Below are 23,245 nucleotides of genomic sequence, written 5' to 3'. Positions count from 1 at the left end.
AATTATTACTAGCATCCAAAGCATACTGCCATGACAGAGATCTATCATATTTTGACATAGACAGTAGATAACGACCAAGAAATTGGGTGTTTGTTATTTGATTACTCACCTCTCCAGATGAGAGTACGTTGTTGAGATATTCCAAGAAGGACTCTTCCTTGATGTCATTGTCTGTGAAGATGAAGGTCACACCTTGACCTTGCTGACCTGCAATCTTGTAAAGGATCTTCAAGTCGTCCATCAGATTTGACGCATTGTATGACCTGAAAAGTTGAAAGAAATATTCAAGCTTAATGTTCTGAATCTGAATCTGAATCAGAATATAAATCTTGAATTCACACTGACACGGACTAATATGGTGCAACAAGTTCAAGTTCTCTCAGACTGCCAGTTTGGTGCAATCTGTAATTTCTGATTCATGTAGCCTTAGTCAGTTAATGTTTTCCTCACCTTGTTAGGGTGATCTGGAACGTCTTGTAGCCAGCTATGAATGAGGCTAGCTTAGTCAAACTCTGTTTACCAGATCCACCGACACCGACCAGCAGTGCGTTGCCACGTGGCGTACGGATAATTCTGGAAATCTGCAAAGAGAGATGAAGAGACATGTCATTTAACCATAATATGCCATCTAATGAGCCATATATTTCAGTTGCTGACACTCCATAATATATCTGTGCTGTTGAAAAATTCCATTTCATACCAAGAAGATATCTCCTTGAAAGTATTTTGAAAAGAAAATTAACCGCCTATAAGCCAAAGTTGGTTGACATAATGTAATTTTCTAGTAGTTAAACACTGAACTCCATTTTTTAGAACATTGCTACCAAATGTGAGACGCCTGTTAGGTGAAGTGCAGTCTTGTCACTGAGTCACGATGGGCAAGTGTACTAAGATCATTACCATGACAAAATATCAGGCAGATGTGTCTTTGTCCAGCACAGTATAGTAGATCTGAATTATCCATTTCTTTGGGAGAATGTTTGCCCTTGCAATCTTAGCGGACGGAAAAGTGTGTGCCTACCTTGACCAGGTGAGTCATGGCATCATTGAAGAAGACAAGATCCATTCCAGCACCACGGATGGTCTCATTGTATTGCTGCATGTACATCACCAGTTTCTCTTTCAGATCACTGAACGACACAATCTACAGGCAAAGTGGAAACAAATATTTGCAGTGAGTTTGCCCACATGGCATGCTTGATGGTCATGATGAAAAACATTGAAGTTGATTTTTAAACCTTGTTACCCAATATTCCTGCAGAGTGGTTTAACTTTGAACATGAACAACAGCGGGGTGTCATCAAGGCTTTAAGGTGCAGAATTGTGTTTTTAGCCATGCATATCAATGTCACCTACTCCTATAGGAATACAAGTAGTTTAGAAATAGCTTTAAGGAAAAGACACAATCCGCAACTTACTCCAACAAGGTTAGGGATCAAGTAACTGGAAAAAGTAAAGTCTGCTTGGATTTAAACAGTCATCTATGTCCAGTGAGCAGAACTTTCAGCTTTGATGAAATGTTCTTGTAAAGTAGCCTTCTTTGGTGTGACCATGACCCATGGTCTTTAAACCTTGACCGTCACACATGCATGCCGGTAGATACACGCCAAATTTGAATAATCATGTGGATTCAAGCACTCAAAACACTTTCAAGTCTTAAGCTTTGAAGACGTCTTGTCACTTCTAACCATTGAATTTATGATGTTGTACTACAAGAGCCTTCCAATGATAACTTTTACAGGATACTTTGCCCCGTATTTATCACTGAAATATAGGGCCAATTGAAACGTATTTCAGCATTAAGAAAGAACAAGATTTAGAAATATAGAAATTGTGAAATACCGGTTCATAAATCTTTGGCGCATCAAAGTCCATGTCTTCAGGCTCATCACCTGTTGCTTCAGGCGCCTCCCTGCAAATTGAAAACACTCAGTATCAGTCTTCAGTAATTGTACCAAACAGCAATACATTTGTGACGAACACTGCCAGTAACTGCAAGTGTCTGAGTTTGCGCTTTGAAACATTTTCAGTCTGTTTTTATTTTCAGTCAGCTCACCCTCGCCTTCCAATAAAAGTGTGATTAGCTAAATGTACTATTGTTCAACAATGAATGTGTAACTGTGTTGATTAGTATGATATAGATAAATAATCAATGGCACTTTTCTATGAGACTGTCTGGCGAGATGTTCTTTGGAATCACTTTGCAGGCTATACAAATGGACAAAACAGTACGTATTTCCAAAATAATGGTCATTGGAAACTATTCAGCCATTCCTCTTAAATTGACCTTTTCACCATCTTTTCTCTCTTTCATGGTCAAACTCCTACACAACACCGTGGCTACACCAAAATATAACGGTGAAAGGGTCTACATGCATATTTGAGATACCATGGCTGTTGATATTGCAGAAACATGCAAAACGATTATCACTGTACAGTTGGACTGTCTTCTCTGACAGTTGCCACCATCCATCTTTCTTTCAGAGGCAGATCTCCAACTCACCTGAGGAAGTCCACAAAGTAGTGATCGTGATCCAGATACGTCTTGATCTCCTCGCCGAGCTCTTCCTCTACGACTCGGTGCATGGTCTTGGCGAACCAGTCGCAGTCCGGCTTGTTTGTGAATCTGTCGGCGATGACCCGGGTGCACTCGTGCTTCCACAGCGCCATGACGACTTTGTTGTCATTGACGACCTCGGAGATGGTGTTGATCATACCCTGCCAGATTCTGGACAAATCTCGCAAGTTGAAGACGTAGTGGAACTTGGCTGGTGTTGGCAACATTTTAATCTGTGGGAATTACAAAGACACAATATGATTAAATTGTACATAATTACACCTACATACCAAAATCAAAGGCTAATAAAAATACTTCGAATCAGCAAATATTTAGCAAGGATTCAATTTCGTCGCAATCCTGTCAAAAAGGCATTTTTTTCATATACAATGCAGCAGTAGTACTGAAGACCCTCTTTGCAAACCAAGTACCAAAAACCCACGAGACATTTCTATTTGCCAATGTTATCTGCCCTCCCTCTTGTTGGGAAACAATAATCTAGAAGCATATTTAATGAGCCAGAACTCCAGCCTCTAGAGTATGTGGAAAAAACAAACAAACAAACAAACATTCAAACAAACAAATACAAAATTAACTTTACCTTAGTAAGCTGCCACAATCTACGTGTGATGTGTACAAGTTTGGTGACAAGTTCAATGACCTCTTCTTTGAAACCTCTTTCTTTACAGTAATGGCCAGTACCAATGACACCTGTGAATAACAAGAAGACGGAGAGATGATTAGAACGAAGACAACCTATAGCAAGTCAGCAAAATCCTTCATGTCTATCTCTGACCTTGATCAGTCTGTGACTGATCTTGACCTACATTTCTATCACTACATGTGGCCACGAGAGCACTCCCTTGAAATACAAAATTGCAAATCTATTTAACACCACAGAAACCACTATACTCAGACCTTGTTTAAGGTCACCAAGTTCATCTGTGAATTTTCAAAGTAAGCTTCAAGTCTCCTACTTACCGAAGATCTTATCGATGGATGCATTGGACGGCAAGGTACAGTTGAAGATGGTGAACTGTCTCTTCAGACGCTGAGGGATGTCATTGCGACCGCCTCCCGGTTGGATCATGGCGGCCATCATCTGGATGTCAGCGATAATGGTGAAGTCACCGGGTTTGTCAAGGTTGTAGAAACCTCCCATCTCCATCATCTGACGTACGATCTCATTGGTGATCTAGAAGACATAGCAGAGTTATTGAGCTTCCATTATTTTGAAACACTATCCGGTTCAAAAAAAGGACTGACAATCCTCATGGACGCGGTATCTGACATGTCTTTTGAGCAGAAGCAACAACAAATGCAAATGACACCTTGGCCAGTGTTTCTTGACAACAGTCTTAGAGGGCCTTCTCATGTCACTCACTTCATTTGTGTCACCCTTTGACCCTTTGAGTCCCAAAGGATGATGTTAAATTCTCAAATTTTTGGTGCACGTCAACTTTATGTGATGATCTGATGATCAAGCACAAGGATTGGAACTAGACATGCTGTTAAGTACAAGCATACACCATCAACTGATTATTACATCCATCATATGGTAGCAGAATAGAGTTTCTGTCTCAATGTTTCGATGAATCCTCTTGAATGCAGAGAAAACCTATCCACACAGACACCTTTGTATTCAGGGCATTTTGTAAAGGTTTTCAAGCCAATAGTCACAAGTTGAATCAAATTTTACCCTTCTTATAAGAACACCTCTCTAGTAAAGGTATACTGTCACCTGTTCAAATTTTGCCACAGTTACCATGAAAGAGAAAATCTAACCAATCACAGATTTTAAGCGGGTGCCGCTTTTAAAAACAGCGCCCTCACGTTGACTTTTTTAATTCAAAGGAATACCCCTTTGACCATATATGGGCATATTTAGATTACAGGTGACTGTATACCTTTAAGGACATTTCTGCCATACAAAGCATGTTCTAGATGGACAGCTTTCACAATACATTAAGCTGTTCACCCCCAAATCATTGTAAGAAGGTCCTTGATCAAAATTGATAACACTGGGTTTGGGTTAAACCATGGTGGTGAAAGGGTTATAAAGAGGTACTTTACCTGGTCACCCCATTCGTTGATTACTGGCATGTTGATATCGTCAACAAACGCTGTCATTTTCTTGCCAGCTGGTGGACCATAGGTGTTACCCATACGTTTGTCAACATAGCTTTCAATGGTACGCTGTTGGAAATGTACAAAGCGAAAAAACGTATACCATTAATACTAAGAATCTGAGTGGTTTTATAATTTTTGGCGAAGTCTTCCATAGCACACATGGATCCAAGGAAAACGAGTCACGGAATTGCTATCTCTCATTACACACAATAATTGATAGTCGTATTTTACTATCATTGGGATATCAAAAATTAACACATCGATTACATTTAAGAATATATTCATATGCATTTGTCAAAAATGAGAATATCTTTTGATTTTTGTGGTCACAGCCTTTGAGGGCTGCACATCTCTTGCATGACTATTTTGTGCTGAGCATTTCTGCCGGTCATATTTTCCATTGCATTCTTGTAAGACTAACCCCAGCACATGAATTGACAATGGGTTACAATTGCTGTGTCAATATTTTCCACAACTTGTGGGTTACGGTAGTTATTTTGACATTGTCGGCCAGCTCACCTGGAACATCATTGGGGTTGTTGCAGACGAGAAGTTGAAACTCTTCGACATGTGAACCTCCGGGTTGTACTTGTTGAGGTATCCCTTGATCATGACTGTTTTGGCCGTACCTTGCTCACCAATCAGCAACACAGCCTAGGTATCAAGTCATAAAATTCTACCCGTTACTTCAACTTGTGTCAGTTGGTAGGACGATACACGTTTCACTTCGCAGCAATAGAACTTTGTTTTACTTTTAAATACATGAATCAGTTCTTGCGGATAGCTTGTGGTACATGATGATTGTTCTCTGTTTGTTCTCAAAGCATGAATCATGATATCATCGAAAGTCGATGACTATATTGTCAAATTTGTTGCGCATGAGGACAACAGGTAGCTCTAGAACACACGCGTACAATGTTTCATAATGCTGGATATGAACATGTTCATTTCTTTATTCAAATTGTATAGTGTCTATGTTCACCAGAAAAAATGCTTTTGATCTAGTTGATTCTGGAACATCAATAATTTAAACTGTTATGCCTGACTTTTATATTGTATTAAAATTCATTCTGAATCCATTTTGCAGAGAAAATGGGACTGTATCTCTCACCTTGGATTGCTTGGCCACTGTGTGGATGAGGAAATCTGTTCTTACGTTGTCCACGTTAGGTACCAGGATTGATCCGTATTCCGGAGTGGAGTCCTTGGGATAGTTCCACTCTTCCACCTTTGTGTCCCAGTGTTGCCACTTTCCTGAGGAAAAGTAAATTGCATACCATTGAAATTCACGGATCTGAGGGATGACACTGACATTTTGTGATGGATGTTCCATTCTTTATAAAAGGTTGGTGGAGGTGGATACAAAGGTGGGAACAAGCTGGTCAAGACACTGTGAAGGATTTCTGTGTTTTGACTTGTCAAATAGTAAGACTTGCCCCAAGTCTATGGGCTCGTCTGTCTCTTAATAGACAAAATAAAAAGGACAAAGTTCAAATCAGTTAAAACTTGGTTGAGTTTATTATCACGTAGGTGGAGCGAACGTGTTAGTTGAGGAAACTGTGATTGTATCATAGTGGTGAGCCGCTTGGTGGGCCTATCACCTTTGCATACGCCCATCGATGCTGTACAGAGAGTGCTCGAATTGTGAGAAAGAAGTGAGAGCAACTGATTCAGTTTATGATTTCTATTGAAACAAAGATAATATCACTAAAGCGATTTGTTGGCTAGTGTCGCACAAGCATGGTCACAGACAAATGTCCTCTTGATAATGTGAGTGTTGTTTTAATATCTCGGCGGAATGTTCAAAGAGTTTGCAGCTGCAGAAAATAAATGAATTTTGCTAACCGTCTGAATCCACGTAGAAATCAAATATGGTGTCCTCTGAATCTGCTGGGATGTCAGGGAGATCTAGCGTGAACTCCTCGTTGTTTCTCATGAACTCGGCCATCTTGGCTCTGTCCTCAAGTTCCAGGTAGGCGCCGATACTCCACATGACAATGAAAACGTAGACCTTGCTGAGGAAGTCATTGGTGATGTTGCCGCTGTCCTTATCGTCTTTGTTTACCAGACCAGTCATCAGTGTGATTGCCTGGAGGGGGAGGGGAGGGGAGGGGGGTTGAAGTGACATTTGACATCACAATTTTGTGTTTACATCATTGAAAACAAAAAGTGGCAGAAGGCTTTTGTGGTTACAGGTACAATTCATGTTGCATGACCTACATTACCAAGTTCATGAGTATTTTTTCTGTCTATGTTTGTGAATATTTGTTTTTTAAGTGGGTTGGTAAGTCCATTCAGTCTGTCTTGATGGCTATTTGTAATTTCTTTTTTGTTTGTTTGCTTTCCTCTGTAACCATTTTTTGCATCATTTGCATCTGACAGCCATTATTTTTGTAATTCTAGTGTCTGACTGTCACTTTCTTGTAAAAACATCATTCTCATATTACATGTGTCTCGTACATCCATCCATATGTCCACATCTCTTGTTACTGCCAGTTGCCTTTATCCTACACATTGTGAACTACTGTCAAAGTGGTTTACAATTTGAGAAGATATGCAGAGTGTAACTATGTTGAATTCACAGCTTCAATCGGTATCTCTTGGATTGATATTGATAGGAACATATAATGTCCGAGCCAGAATAACCCCCGTCGTCACCCACACTTACATTGGTTTCTCCCAATTCTTCTGTAATAATGCCATTCTGACTTTTATTAGGACCACTTGCTACGGAAATCAGAGGTTCAATCTGGCTCTGTCACAAAGTCAGCTGAGACTTACCTGTTGAATGACAAAGGCTTCAAGAATGTCCATCTTGAATTCCAAATTCTGAGTGGCGTATCTGTAGATCAGTGCAAATGACCCGTCAAACAGGCCTTCTAAGATGGCAGATTCTTGTGGGGAGCGTCTGTTCAGCCAACCCTGTCCAAATAATATCAAAAGGTATAAAAGTATTAAATTTCCATTGGTAACTGTGAAATGTCAACTCTCTAACACTGTGATGGTGACAATGAAAAAAATCCGGAACGGAAGCAACCGAGGATGCACAGAGGTAGACAAGCATTGTCAGTATTCATGGTTGTTATGCAATAGAATGTTTACAAGGTCAACACACTCAAAGTCACCAAAACACCAAGAGTTTCAAGGACTTTTTCAGCAATTGTCAAGGACTTTTTAGGTCGAATATAAAATTTTTCAGATATCATTTTTACAAGTATATCATTTTTATGTTATCATTTGTTCAATATCATGACAGATTATCTAGTCATTTTTGAAAATTGTGGGAATTATCAATTTTTCAGGACTTTCCGGGACTTAATTTCATTTTCAGGGACTTTTCCAAGACTTTCCAGCAGGTTTAATAACTCAAAGACATTCAGGAACGTAAGGATCCTCTGTTTGGAATCCATGCTCACTCAATAAAGTCAACTGAGAGTTTCCCATAAATCAAAGGAAAGTAGACAATATAAGAATTACACATCAATAGGCAACAGGGCTTTCTCACCTGTAGAATTGGTTTCCAACCCAGACCAGAGGAGCTCATGTAGACCATACCGTTACGTGACACAGTGGCTGGTGAGGCGTTGTCAATGTTGTGCACTTCAAAGATGATTTTACAGTTGGGTGCCATGGGGATACGGTCACCGTTGGCAAGGGTGAGTGTCTTGTTGTCATCCAACACACTGTTCAGGTTCTCAATCCAAATGGCGTCTACCGGGCCATCAAGAACCAGCCAGATGTGTTCAGCTGTAATTTATTGTTGTGAAAGAGAAATTTCATCATGAGAACACACCAGCATGGTAACATGACGAGGGTATCATGAAACAAACTAGAGAATTGGAAGCGCTCACTAGTGTGATATTGACATATTGATATCACTGACTTTACACGTGCAAGAGGGACGTCACGAAATTTATTCTTTTATCAAGGATAATTTTCAAAATGTGGAATACCAAATATACACTTATGTCAATCATAAAGTATCAATAAAAATTTTCCACCAGTGTGAGTGAAAAGATACTAGGTTTAATCACAAATTTCCTTCATACTGTCAAAATGTGAAAATTTGAGAGGACATCCATCCCTCAAGCACTGGGCTTTTGATATGCTAATCTGAGGTCATTAGATACTGACACATATTAACATGTGGAAATGCCCAACAGTGACTAATGGAGTCAAAAAACATAGGCAATACAGCTTATGTGCGCAGTGACAAATTTTATGTCTGGTTGATGTATAGCAAACCATCTTATTACAGAGCAAAATATAATTTCTCTACTCTTTGCATTAAAATGCGAAATGTTACTTTGTGATGAGTTTTTGTATAGAAGGGACAAATTATCGTAGCAGGCTTCATGAAACTAAAATCTAGACCTCTCCGCAAATGTGCATGTGCTCTTTGATTGATATTTCACCAACCTTTCTTGGCTCTCAAGGTCTTTCTCCAGAGGGTGGAGAAGATACCATCTGTCCAGTCGTTGGTGGCCACATCCAGTCGACCAAACATCTGTGGCGCGGTGATGGCCTTGGGGTTCATTCTCATCTCCCTGTGTGGTTCTCCACAGTCAGTCATGGCCTTCATCAGCATGTGGATGCAGCAGGTCTTGCCGGCACCGCTGGGGCCCAGAGTCATCATGCCGTGACGGACGCGCTGTGTCTCAAACAGCTGGAGAGATTGGAAGAGTTGTTGCATGTATGTGAGTGAAGCTTGATTTTTTGTAACACAATAGGGCTTGGTGAAGTGTAATTATCTTTCTGTGTTGAGTACATGGAGGCTGGTAAAATCAAGTGGTTTGAGTTCTGGGACTACAACAATTGCTAAGATCAATATTCTCCAATCAAGGGTTGACAAGATTACTATCTTCTGATTTTTCCACTGTTGTATATCTCACCTGAATCAGTTTGAGTTTCCATGATGGATGGGCAACGAGGCCTGCTTCTTCAACTCTGTGGACAATAGCGCCCTCTAGCTCTGGGTAGCCAGCCTTGTCCAGTGTGATGCCAGGGAACAGATCACTAATCAGGGACAGGAAGAGAGGTTCGTCTTCATCAACCTAGTAAGAGAAAGAATTTACATAACATGGTAAGTATATCACATTGACTTATGTCTGTCTATTCTAAAGTAGTAACACAAACCAAAGAGCTGTCCATTACAGACTTGTTTCGGTACATATGGCGCCAATTTCTCACAAGTTTAAAGTCTGATTACAGAAATACCAATGAAATGTGTACAAGTGCATACAAAAATGAAGAAAGTTGAGCTAGACCTCAGCCTAACACAGACACATGTAGAGACATATTGTAGACATTTATACAGATGGAGAAAGCTGGGTTTAAAAAACTGACATTGTTGACATTCACAGACAAAATTCATGCAAGCATCAATATACATTAAAACAGGCATAAAGACAGACAGACAGACAGACAGACAGACAGACAGACAGAAATCAAGAGGTTCCAATGTTTTACTCACCAGCTTAGACAAATTCATATCTCTCAAGACTCTCATGACAATTGTACTCTCACTATCGGTGGGATTGGCTCTCTTGTTAGCTCCAAGTGTTCTCAGACATGACAGAATGTTTCGCAGACCAAAGTCATAGTGGACCTGGTAGGGGCAAAATTTGACCAAATTTGATCATTGGTATGACGGATACACTAAATACACAGCACTTTACAATCTTAGATTTGAATAATTGTCAATGAATGAAACCTGTAACGTTTTCAAAACAGAGGATAACTGTCATGTTAATTTTTTTTTGAGCCGACATACAAGTCCACTTGGCAGGGAGGGCAGTAAGTCCTCATGTCCTTGTCATAAAATATTACAACTACTACATGATAATCAATGCTAATCAATACACTGTTGTTGCCAGTTTACAGTACAGTACTATCATTTAAAAATAAGTTACCAAAAAATAACAAGAATAGGTCCTTTTTTGCTTTTAGTACATTGTTCTCTTTTACAATAAGGATGAAACAAATTTTTCAAATTATTTAAAGCATGTTTCAAACCGTGACGTGAAACTCTTACCTGTTTGGTCAACTGTTCCTCACAAAGTTTGTACAGAGTGTAGAATTTCCTGGCCAGGATGATGTTCTCCATGAAACCACAGCTGGCTAGTTTGACACGGATGATGATCTGACGGTCCGGCACCATCATGGCAACGGTACGGAAGTTGATCTTGAGGTTCTCCGGCAGTTCCTGACGACCGGCATAACCAGGATTCTAGAAAGAGTAACAAGATGCCAGAAGCGTATATTAATCCAAAATGTATCTTTTTGTTGCTGAGAATAAGATGATGCTGTACATAAAATCATGAAAGAAAGCGATGATTGCTAACAACATCAGGCAACACAAAGCTGCATAGACTATTTACTTGCAAATTTCTGATATTTTGACTCAACTCTGTGTACAGCACAAAAATTAATTAAAAGCTCAAATGATATTAGTGAGACGTCTGAACATGGAAAGATACTTATAAAAGAAAAATGGATTATTCCTTCACGTTTTATGGAGTTTGTAACTTGTACCAAAGAGTACTCATGATCTTCTGATGTTCCTACATTTTTACATGATGATAATCCCCCTCTCAGACTAACTCACTCACCATAGTCAAGAAGATACCAAATTCTGGGTTGAGGTCCACATTGTCACCGTCGGTGAAAATGAAAGCCTTCTTCCTTTCTTTCTTTGCAGCCAGTACGATGGCAATCTGCTGTGCTGCCACCGACAACACAGGCAACTCAATACGGTTGAACTCATCAAAACAACCCCAGCTACCAGACTGGGCAAGACCTGATGACAAGGACAAGAAATGTGCATTAGTAAGCGAGACTGCATGTTTTAAGGTAGCATGCACCTAGGGGACAGAAATTTGGACTCTCAAATTTTTACAATTCTTTTCTGATCTACCACTTGTGGAACTCACTTAAAGCTCTTGGAGTTAGGAAAATTTTCACATACTTAGTTTTTCGAAAATCTAAAATTTTATATTTCCCCGTAGATACATGGCGGCCATTTTGAATTTCAAATATTGGTAGGTTAGGTAGTTTGTTTCTCTAGAATTTAACTTTATGCGGTGACTGATTTCTATTTTCGATTTGGCAAGAAAATGGTGAAAAGTTTCATTGAGGAAAATTTGAGCAAAAATTTTCAGTCTTTCACTTTTGAGGCACACACTACCTTAACATTCAAAGAGATGTTAAAGTGCAGAAAGGTGCTTCTGCTTTCGACTATAGAAACAACAATATTTGGTTGTTGAAGATGTGTCTACTATTATGCTTTTATGTTTTTTCTTATTAGGGAACTGGGACATGAAATTACCCACAACATTTTTTATGATAGGAAAAAGACGGCCATGTAGCAGAATGCAGAACGATATTTCTTATCAGCATTCTAGTTTCTGAAATAGCATCAATAAGAATGGAGTGTATAACTTTTACCTTTGTAGATACGTCCCAGACCACGGTAGTCCATCTGATCAGAGCAGTTGAACACAACAACGTATTTGCCGAGGGCACGTCCCATATCCTTTGTGGTTTCTGTCTTGCCGGTACCGGCGGGACCTGCTGGAGCACCGCCCATGCTCATTCCGAGGGCTTGGGCCAAGGTGATGTAACATCTGTAAGATGAAAATCATGAATTTTGTTTGAGTTTCAGGTATTCCTGACACTGGCAAACAATAAAGTTTCAGTTAAAGATTTGAAAAGGGTTCAACTGAAATCCTATCAACCAGTAAACAGTACACCTTTCATAAGATCTGTCAAAACTGAGCTTTCTTCACTCTGTTAGACATGTTCATAAAAGACGGAGGGAAAACATTCAGCTTTCCTCCACCACTAACAAGTGATATTTTGTCCACTTCTGATGTAAATGATCATGTATGTTTGCTGTCTCACCTGTCAGTCAGCGGTGTGATTACAAGACGCTCTGTACATCCCAAGAACTCATTCTGGTAGATGAAGTCCACATCCGTGATGGAGACCACCATCTTGTCATTGTCTTCGTTGAAATAGAAACGTGACTGTTTCAGCCACTCAAAGTCTGTGGGTGTTCTGATGTGCATACGACACTATGGAAGAGAAGAGTGCACGCATGTTTTTGAGTTCTTCCGTGATAATGCCTCTATATGTAATGATATAATGAGTTCAATAATGTTCAACTTGGACACTTTGTGAGCAGCAATCTTATTAAATATTGGTTTGTTTTATCAGTTTTTTGGACAGCTGAAGATACAAAGAAGAATATGCCAATGTATTGCATTTGCTTGAATCTATTCTTCTTTTTTGACATTTATCAACAGCAACGTCTTGCAGGTGGAGTTATCATCATCATTATCATTATCATTATCGTCAGTAACAAATTCAAACTTCCACTAGAAGATGACACCGTTATGGCTTCGACTTGTACCAAACTTCACATAACACTGTCACACAGTTCAATGTACCTGGATATCATGTCAATGAGATTAAGAACGCAAGCGTCATTTACAATCTGAAAATCACATACCAGATCATCAAAGATATCTCTCTGATGTACGTGGATGGTGATCAGAGTCTCATACTTGGTTCTCTCCACTTTCTTCAAGTCTTTGGTTGTCATGTCAATGAGAACATTCAGTAACTCCAAGAAGGCCTGGTTGGTTTGCTGCATGACCTTGCGGTCATACTTGGCATTGGTCAGGGCTTCCTGTGCATCTCTTGTCCAAATCATCTGAATTCCAAGCAAGCCAACCTAGGATAAAGTGAATAGAAATGTGATTAAATGGTTTTGAATATGTAAACAAGACATGATAGCATCTGATAACATTCTGCTGCCTAGAGGTATAAAACAAAATAGATATCCATGGATGAAAACAAAAGAATATCATACTTGCTCCACGAGGGCGCTGTTTAAAAATGCAGCTGGAATCAAACTATAAGTGTTATGATTGGTCTATAATTTCTCTTCTGAAAGATGGGAATCGTCAGTTGTAAAATATAACTTTTAGGTATATCACTACTTGAGTACTAGTTAAAATTTAAATATTCTGACAGATGCAAATCTGAAAAGGAATATGCATGACATGAAGGTGAGTGTCTGATCAGACTGAAGGCCTAATCTCAGTATGTCTGTCTTTCGACTCACCTGTGCAGGGTATGTGTTCAGGAATTCAATCAACTGGAAGCTGGAGTCCTGCACAGCTATGGCTGCTGTACGGATGACGACGTGCAATGAATGCTGGGACATCTGCAGCAAGCTCATCAACCAGATCTCAACGTTGCCTTCTGCCCGCACTGGTTTTTCAAGCTACAAGAGGAAGAAGGAAAGTTGAAAAAATGTCATTTTTATAAAAAACATGCAGGAAGAACTACTGACTTCTCTATCTGTTTGGTAAAAGGTACAAAGGTACAAATTGAAATTTTGAAAAAATTCCCAAATTTTTAGTTAAATGAGCAAGCATGATAAATTTGCACTTCCAGAAAACGACACAAAAAACAGGACCTAACCATTAACTTTTGGGGGTGAATGAGTGGATAATGAGGGGGCTACGCTTACATCTATGGTTTCACCTTCCGATGACAAAATACCCAGCATTCTGTCATAGTCCTTGTCGTGGAATTTCACAGTCTTGATGTTATCAAAGACACTGAGAAGATGAGCCTGAATGGTGTGAGAGTCACTGGCCTGACCCAGGATTTCCAACAGTGCTGGATCAGATACAAAGAAGAATCTTGGGAACAGTAGACGTTTCTTTTCAAGGTAACTGTCAAAAAGAGAAAAAAGGTTTAGATTATACTTTACTTTGTATATATCATATACAATTCTCTTGCCTGTAGAGGGCAGCAATTATAACATGCAGCCCTAGGTGTGTGGTATATACTAGTAAATAGAAGCACTTACACTGTATGCTTAAGAATTTTACTGTAAAATGGTGCTGTACATAAATACAGGACGACACACCATTCTTATCATATATTTCTATGTACATATTGCACATCTTCACAAAATACTTCAATGTTTTACAATCTTTCGTTTGGAAAAAGCAAAGATAAAAATGAACAAAGCTATTTCTTTCACTCCTCTTTCAAAAACAATAGTGAACACGTTACACAGATCAAAATTTTCTTAGATTTCAAAGAATAGCACCTCTTCAATCACTGCTGTAAAGAGTTGAAACCTTTCACGCCCCTATTTTTCTGTGTATGGACCTTTCCACCTTGCTGACAACCATGGGGATGTACCAATCTTCAGTGGTGAAAGGGGAAAATTGGAAATAAACTTGTTCACCCCTAACTCACTGTAAAAGGTCGACAAGCACCATTGATAACAAAGGGTTTGGGCCAAACCATAGTGTTGAGAGGGTTAAATTTCACAATAGACAAATCCAATTGACAAAACTTACCCAGTCAGAGATTTCTGACAAAGCTCCAACTGTTCAAGGAGATGGGGCAGCAGCTGGCCCATGGTCTCGTCACCAACACAGCACTGTACGACGTTGGGGTTTTCATGAGCTCTTGTCATTATCTTCACCCAGGACTTGTCAATCTGGGAGAATCTCTTGGCCTCCTTGGGTAGCTGCTTGGCGATGTCGCCGCCGACAAACACGGCCTCCAGATACACCCACAGGTTCTGCACCTGCATCCAGTTTTCAATGATGTCCGTAGTGTTGGACAGATTCTGAACCCACAGTTGGATGTTCTTCTTGAATGGTTGATTGTACCTGTTGTTGAGGTGCAATGGTGACATGAATGAGATTGTTTCCGAAGTTGTTCTTGTGGTAGCAAAATTTCATCCAGATTGTTGATCATCTGAATGGAGTCAGATTTCTTTAAACTACGCAAATGTTATAAAACTGAGCTGTTCTTCAAAATGTTCAGAGAAAGAATCTCCTTTGTCCCATGCTTTACCATTGATACCAGAAACCAAATTTGATATTCAAAATGGCTGTGGATGGACAGGTGACTTCTGCCAAGAAATGTTTGCCTTGATGTTAAAAATATGTGTGGATAACTGGCAAGTTGCAATTGATAAAATGCCAGAAAGGACAAGATTTCACAGAAGACGTATCCAAAATGAGAGATAATAAAATTTTGACAAGGAAAATAGAAGCAAAACAAGTGAATCTGCTAGTCTGTTTTGCTGGAATCCAATTAGAAATAAACAATCTGTTTATGCATACCTGTTGCTTAGCAACGAACCTAGAACCATCAAGCTGTCTTCCATCAGACTCACAATCTCAGATGTGTTGTCTCCTCTGAGCAGAAGCTCACCACGATTCTTAAAGTTGCCGAAGGTGAGAACTTGTGAGCTCCAGTCAGCAATGACCTGCTTCAGTTTGGCTTCAATATCCTTCTCTTTGACAGCTGAGATGCAAATATCCTGGAAAGATCAATTTGAAAATAACGTGTTGGAAGTTTCAACTCGTCAGTACAACATCCCAGTATGGGGTCGGGGGTCGTGGTTGTGTGTATCCCATAATGCACTGACACATTCATAATCAAACATCATGATAAGAATATCAATTCCCTTACAGATGCAGTAACCATAATTACTGAAAATTTCTTGTGTACCGGTATGTTCTACTAAGTTATCAGAGAGTTTCTTGGTTTGCTAACCACATTATGGCAAAATAGCCATTTTCAGCATGTCATCACAGCCTGATTAGAGTGAAATTTTACCTCAATATCTTCTTTGTATTGCAAGAGGGGAGCTCTCATGATTTCACGGAGGGTGAAGTCCTCTCGTTCCACATCAAAGACATGGCCAGTCGTTTCCTGCATGCGAGTCCAGTGACGGGGCTTCATGGCCTTGTTTGTCATCAGTTCCAGCAGCGGACACGTTTCATTGAAGTCATCGATGGTCTTCTTGAGGTCGTTGAATGCCGGCCACTCCTTCAGAGCTCGGGGGAGTTTGCGACATCTGTATTCCACAGAGAAATAGACGATCTTATTGGGATACTACTCAATGCACATTTTTTGAATTCTGTTTGCTTGGTCTTTTCTTGAAATTATGATCGCCGTTATTATAACAGTATATGGATTTGTACAATTTTTCACATTTATTAATCAACTTTGAAAGTACCAGCAGCAGGATATGACACTCTCTGTCGATTTTAGAAGAGTCAGTAGAAACAAATAACAAAAAACATTGGTCGTCAGGGATGGTAACAAAACCAAACTTCATCGAGTTGTACCATCATTGTGATCCTACATCTCAGCACATAAGTAAGGAATTTACAGTATCTGAAATTACATGTACCGGTACTTTCAGAACTTAACCTGTTCAACCCCGATTCCCTGTGAACAGGTCCACAGTAAACATTGATAACAATGAAATTGGGCCAAACCATGGTGGTGAAAGGGTTAAACTATGATAAGATTTAGGTAACTCAATGAGAACATTCCTCACTATGGGATCAAACATATCTAAGATGTAACCTGCTAGGTTGACAATCTAGATATCCAACAGAACTCAGACATTAGCTAATGATGAGAGTATCTAGATATTTTACCTGTTTTGGAAGTCTTGCAGTTCGTTATTGATTTTCTCGATGTCCACATCAGTCCACAAAAAGTCATAGTACCCATTGACCCTGTCGATGACATCATTGTACAAGCTGTACAGTTTCTGGAGGAGGGTCAGCTGTTTCTTGATCTCCAGCAGTTTGGGGTAGGACGTCACGGGCAGACCAAACAGATCTTCTCCGCCAGTGTAGGTGATGTACTTGCGATACAGGGTGTCAAAGTTGTTCTGGAAAATCACCAGTCTGTCGCTAGCTTCCTTTGGTGGTACGCCTGGTACCATGGGACCAACCTATATGGATGGTGAATGGGAATTTCCAGTGAATTTATGGAGCGTGCACTTTATCAACATTTCTTATCAGACATCTAACAAACTCTTGGAAAATCATCTTCATGCAACTGCACAAATTGCAAAGTTTTTGTCATGGCATGGAGGTAGGTGGTGTCTTCCTACCTCCATGGTCATGGGAAGAAAAATAGGATTTTCTCTTCAAAGTCATCCAATGGCAGCACCCATGTCAAAGCAAAAGGGGAACCCGAATTTGGTACTTTTCCCAGATGCAGGGTGAATGGAATATCAAAACTATTGCATATAATTGTAAATTTTTGAAAGCACAAAGCAATCCTTTATATCCTTCAATATCTACAGAAACTCTTAGTTCTAAGCCAGACAGTACTTACTGTATCATACTCTTCATAAAACTTGTCACAGTCGACGATGAATACTTTGACGTTTTCAATCAGGTTGCCACGGAATTGAGGCTGTATCTTGAGCAGGTAGCCAGATCTCTCTGATGCCAAGGCAACCAACAATTCCCAGGAATATCTCAAGGAGTCCACTCTTTCTGACTCTTCCTTGGCCACGGCAAGTTCATATTTGTGCATCATGGCATAGGATTCCTGGAATACAAACATACACAGATCGGGTTAAAGGCCAGGGACTTGATCCCCGGGATCAAGTTTGTTCTAGTCTGTAAGAGGATTATGGACGTGTCATAGCCTTTTCTTTTCAATTGAAATTGTAATCTAGTAAGTATATTTCCTTGCAAGACTATCTGGCGCCAGCACAGGCCTTTAAGAATACATGATCAGGGTTTTCCACAGCTTGGAAAAACACAGGGAGGCCAATTTACATAACAATACACAATTTGCATATTTCTTTGTTGTGAAAATGCATTCACTTGTATGGTTATAAACATATAAATAGATTGTACAAAAAAACAGAGGAGAGGCGAACCCTACAAATCCCCTTGTGGAAAACCCTGTATGTGATTCATTAGTGGTGAGCAAATGCTTTTTCTATGTGATGATGATACCCACCTTAGGTATCCAGCTAAATTCAGTGATCTAAAGGCTATTGTGGTAATCTTATCCTACAGTATGACAGAATATGATTAGTATTTACTGGTCTGTTGGAATTGTAAAACGTCAAATTCACAGGTCAGAGCAAATGAAATCATGATCCAAGACGTCAGCGCATTGAATTTATTTTCATCAGAAATCTGACTTTACAATTCATGTCACCTCTCGAGAAAATGTTACGACACAAACCCTAAAGAAATGATGTTGGAATTGCATCTGCACAATAGTAAATGGTTCGGGAGAACTCACAAGTAGGGTTTTTTGAAGTCAGTAAATCTACAAAAACATTGCTTAATGACGGTTCATATGATGTTAAGATACTGCAGACGTAAGGTCTTGGTTTAATTTTTCAACTGTTGACGTGTGCGAAATGTAGGATAAACCTATTTCACAATCCACACTCACCTCAATGGGCCCGATTTCCATGTCAATGCGGATTTCATTTTCCCGGATGTCCTTCAGTGCTTTCATGGCCACCCGGATGTCATCCAAGTCCTTTATCGGTCTGCTCAGCCGCTTTGTGATGTCCTCGATGAAGTTGAAGGTCTCTTCCATCATGGTGCGATACTTGTCGTTGCAGTACTTCCCGAAGTGGATGACCCAGGCGCGGGTTTCGGTGGTCAAAGCAAGCTTCAAGTTTTCTGTAATTGGCAACAGAAGATCAAGTTCGTTTTATGTAATCACTGCGATTCTAATAATTAGAAAACACCTTATCAACTCCAGCATACCAAAATTCCAATCCTTATCATAACATTTACAAAATTTGGTAAGGCAAAAATAAATCATTGACCGCAATTAGTTGGAGTACTTCAATTTGATATTATGACATACATTCAAGTAGGATATTTAGCAAATTCAAAGACAGGATAAAAAATTTTTTGTCTTTTTCGGTACAGTATGTTCATTCATGATATTTTATTTCTCAATATTTCAAATATCTTAAGCGTAGCTATAGTCTGTAAACATTAATTTTCTTCCTTGGCAAGCTTTGTGTGTCTCTTGGCGGTGAGCTGTGTTCACCGTGGTCATTTTTAGATTGCGATTTACAATTTACCTGTACATTAATGAATCAATGTTTTTGTGCTGCAGAGGAAAAAACCTGAAAATCCTTTTTGATATCGAAAATTGACATACAAGATAGCTCCTTAATAGGTTATGGTAAGTTTTAAAACTTTGAGAGGCTGTGAAACTAGAAGGCAAAGACAATTCTTGTAACAAAATTTACTTCGAATTGAAAAAAAATAAAAGAATGAGGAAAATGCCAACACGGTAACTTACATTATAAAGTATCTATCTCTCATTAAGATATTTTTTGAAAGTTTCCTCAACTTTTCTGTCCATACTTACGTGTGTACAAAGCAATGGCGCCCACATTGTAGAACTCGGGTTCATCCCTGACTTGGTTTTCAAGGTCAATGTAATAGAGAATCATGGCGTTGAAATCACCAAGTTTTGGATCTTCCTTCATAAACTCTTCCAGAGTTTCATCTCGCTCTTTCTGCCAGATTTCGTGGTAGTGTTTGAACCGATCCAGCGCTGTGGTTACTTCCTGTCAGGTAAAAAGGGAAGACATCAACATTAAAGTTGGATGCATGCTTTTTGTATTGTCGATGTCCAGTACATATGTTATTTCTCTCGTTCAGAATTCGCTCAGAAACACTTTATATACCTACACTTTCAATTGGTGTAGGTTTTCATAACAGAATCGCAGCTTTACAAACAAAAGCAATTTTTACCTGTGATAATCATTTTATCAAACCACCACACTTGATTAATTTACTCACCTTCTTCTGGGAGTTAATGGCTGTTGAGAGAAGCGATACCAACTTGGCAATTTCTTTGTTCTCGCTGACATTCTTGAAGTAGTTGTTCTTAGGCTGAGCTGGTGCCATTGAATATGGATCTTCACTTTTACCTATTTTGATAGAAAAAAATAGCTCAAAATAAGAAATAGAGCCCTGTTCTCAACTTGCTGGCATATATTTAACCATTTGAATTGATCCTGATATTGTTTTCAGATCCTGCCATTGGGGGCGCTGTTTAAAAATCTTTGCCTACAGAGCCAAAAACTTTCAGCCAACAACTTACAAGAAAGCAATACGGTACAAGCCTTTTCATGTTGGTACCCAACAATCCTATTTAAACAGGCTGTCCCTTGTATAAATAATTCAATTATATCAAACTAATTGTTGAGTTTCTATCTCTCATTTCAATCTGAGTAAAATTTGCAAGACTGACTGACTGCAGTTCAACATAACTTATAGCCCCATCACTATCATTTTGGTGGATTACTCAGAAAGACACGGAAATCTTACCTTTAAGTCTGGATGATGCAGAGCTCTCAGAGTGTGCCATACTGATGACACTGCCACGCCTTTCACGGTCTTCACTGTGTACGTCATCTTGCTTTTTCTGCAAAGAATAACGTGCTAATATTTCAAAATTCTTTCAAATTGTCCACACCAATTCTGTTGTACCGTCAATGTCGATTCCATTCCCCAGGAAGATTTCTTTGCAATTCATACATCGCAATTTGAAATTTTCACTCTACTACCAATGTCCTTTTCATACCTTTTTCAGGCATCTAACACCTTTACACGGTCTTCTATTTACATAGAAGGAGTGCAGAAATACTCCTAACTTTAACATTTGCTTTGAGAGTCTCTCTCTCTCTCTCTCTCTCTCTCTCTCTCTCTCTCTCTCTCTCTCTCTCTGTCATTCTATTAATAAGCAACAGATGCAGAAATTTTACACACATTTATACTAACTTCATTTCACTTCAAAATAGAACATCTCTAAAGCCAAAACAACGAGGACCATTTGAAAATCGAAGAGACTTTTACTGTTTGACACATCATCATTTGCATCTTACCTTCTTCTTTCTCTCCTTGGACCATTGTGCCACACCCTTGGCCACGCTCAGAACCATCTGTGCCGCTTTGTTGACACACTGCTGTACCTCATCCAGCGCTGGCTGCATCACGATCAGCGGAATGGCCAGGGCAACGTTACAACGGAAGAACGGAGATTCCTTCTTGCTTTTGTCCTCCTCTGTGAAAAGAAATGGCAAAGAAGCTGAGTCAGACATTTCCTGTACATGGTGCTGCAACTTCTGACTTATTTCAATCTCTTGTCAGTAAAATGAATCTTGGTTTGCAAAACTCTTGTAATTTCCTGACAGAGCACCGGTATAACTCATCTTTTTCTCACTAATGTATAAATATTACCCTTCCTCAACAAATAGTTTCTCAAGTTTGTTATCACTACTCATTAACTTGAAATCAAAATTACCTTAAAAGAAAGGATGTATGACAACATATGTGCATTATTGGTTCTTTTTTCCATCTGAGAGAAGTTCTAGAAACACTTTATTGACAGTGAGTCATAAGGTTCAACCACGCATGTGTTGATTAATTCACCTTGCACTGGTGTTACTGACTTTGAAAGTTACATGCGCTGTACAGATCAGAATTTTGGTGACTGACATGCCTCTTTCCTTAGCAGCATTCATTTTAACAATTCATCCATTTCAAAACTCACCAACATACGCCAGATGAGAACTTGATGTAATACGTCTTCTGATTGAGTCCAGGGTTGAACGCGTCACTTTCAAGATGGCGTCCAGGTTGCGATGATTGAAATGGGACAAGAGTTCCTGGGCGGACTCTTCCAGCGTTTCTCTCTGTTCCCTCTTTTTCTTGGCCAAGGTCACAGCGGCCGCCGACTGCACCCTGGATGTGTGTCTGCTGTGACTGCGTCCACTGCCCCGGGAGGCGGTGTCGCTATGGCGGCGCTTTTTCTCTGAATCTTCATCTGTTGAATAAAAAAAAATTTCAGCATCACTAAAATGGCTCTTTCAGATTTGCCAAGTAGCAGAAGTGTCATGCTATTTGCATAGAGTTGGGCGATAATAAATTGAATATAGAAAATTGAAATACAATAAAGTTTGATCTTTTATGATCTAACCTTCGTCTTCATCCTCATCCTCATCTTTCTCTTTTTCTTTGTGCTCTTCTTCCATCTCTTCATCATCGTCTTCCTGTTCATCAATGATCAGCATGTTGATTAGCTCGTTTGCAGCCTCTTCTACCTGTGTGCTTTTAATTTGCAGAGTGATGGCACCCCTGTTGCACAATTCCTGGTGACAAGAGAGGAGAAAATTTTCAGAAACGTTAATTTTTTTGCTCGATATTTATTTGCTCTGCAAGTTTCATAAAAAAAAACTTTTCACAATCTGTAAAATATTACTGGCAAATCACATATTTTTGTTTGTCTGCATTTTCGGCAAGTTTTGTAAGGCTCAAAACCAGTGTGTTGTGTTTTCTAACAACAAAGGGCAATGCTACACATAACAGAAGTTCAAAAAGTGCACTATGAAAGCAAAAACAATCAAGTGAAGTTAACGTGAAGACTGAAATGCAATTAAAATCTATCTGACTAAGCATAACTTCTGTGGTTGGATCAGCATTTGAATAAGGTAGCTAAATACCTTTTAGACACTTTCAGATTTTTATTTTTTTCTCAATTGAAAACGTCCCAAACCCCAATGAAGTATACATTTTCTGAAAGCCCTGATATAGAGCTATCCGGCCAAGCACAGTACAAGGTCATTATTTGCATAAGAGTCACGTGACAAGCGTTTTGCTGAAGCTTCAAAAAACCGGTTTTTCCCGCCTTATGCGAACACGC

General features: G+C 39.4%; 1 protein-coding gene across 1 annotated transcript in view; it reads right to left on the bottom strand.

The window, feature by feature from the left end:
• Nucleotides 1-23,245, bottom strand: part of LOC139147551 (dynein axonemal heavy chain 5-like) — an 82,366-nt gene that overhangs the window by 21,991 nt on the left and 37,130 nt on the right. Inside the window, 35 exon segments of the mRNA XM_070718677.1 lie at nt 110-263; nt 451-581; nt 1,022-1,144; nt 1,843-1,912; nt 2,504-2,790; nt 3,159-3,268; nt 3,539-3,752; nt 4,631-4,753; nt 5,207-5,341; nt 5,799-5,941; nt 6,533-6,776; nt 7,469-7,609; nt 8,193-8,434; nt 9,107-9,353; nt 9,580-9,741; nt 10,161-10,295; nt 10,722-10,916; nt 11,299-11,486; nt 12,134-12,312; nt 12,590-12,762; nt 13,200-13,424; nt 13,818-13,979; nt 14,229-14,436; nt 15,076-15,393; nt 15,853-16,052; nt 16,352-16,592; nt 17,185-17,486; nt 17,876-18,094; nt 18,962-19,197; nt 19,904-20,105; nt 20,341-20,471; nt 20,872-20,968; nt 21,429-21,607; nt 22,097-22,369; nt 22,523-22,694. Coding sequence (XP_070574778.1) covers nt 110-263; nt 451-581; nt 1,022-1,144; nt 1,843-1,912; nt 2,504-2,790; nt 3,159-3,268; nt 3,539-3,752; nt 4,631-4,753; nt 5,207-5,341; nt 5,799-5,941; nt 6,533-6,776; nt 7,469-7,609; nt 8,193-8,434; nt 9,107-9,353; nt 9,580-9,741; nt 10,161-10,295; nt 10,722-10,916; nt 11,299-11,486; nt 12,134-12,312; nt 12,590-12,762; nt 13,200-13,424; nt 13,818-13,979; nt 14,229-14,436; nt 15,076-15,393; nt 15,853-16,052; nt 16,352-16,592; nt 17,185-17,486; nt 17,876-18,094; nt 18,962-19,197; nt 19,904-20,105; nt 20,341-20,471; nt 20,872-20,968; nt 21,429-21,607; nt 22,097-22,369; nt 22,523-22,694 — 6,561 coding nt within the window.

The sequence above is a fragment of the Ptychodera flava genome, chromosome 13 (assembly GCF_041260155.1).
Source record: "Ptychodera flava strain L36383 chromosome 13, AS_Pfla_20210202, whole genome shotgun sequence".
Classification (NCBI taxonomy): Eukaryota; Metazoa; Hemichordata; class Enteropneusta; family Ptychoderidae; genus Ptychodera; species Ptychodera flava.
The sequence above is the reverse complement of the archived record's forward strand: the minus strand, read 5'-3'. Positions and strand labels throughout refer to the sequence as shown.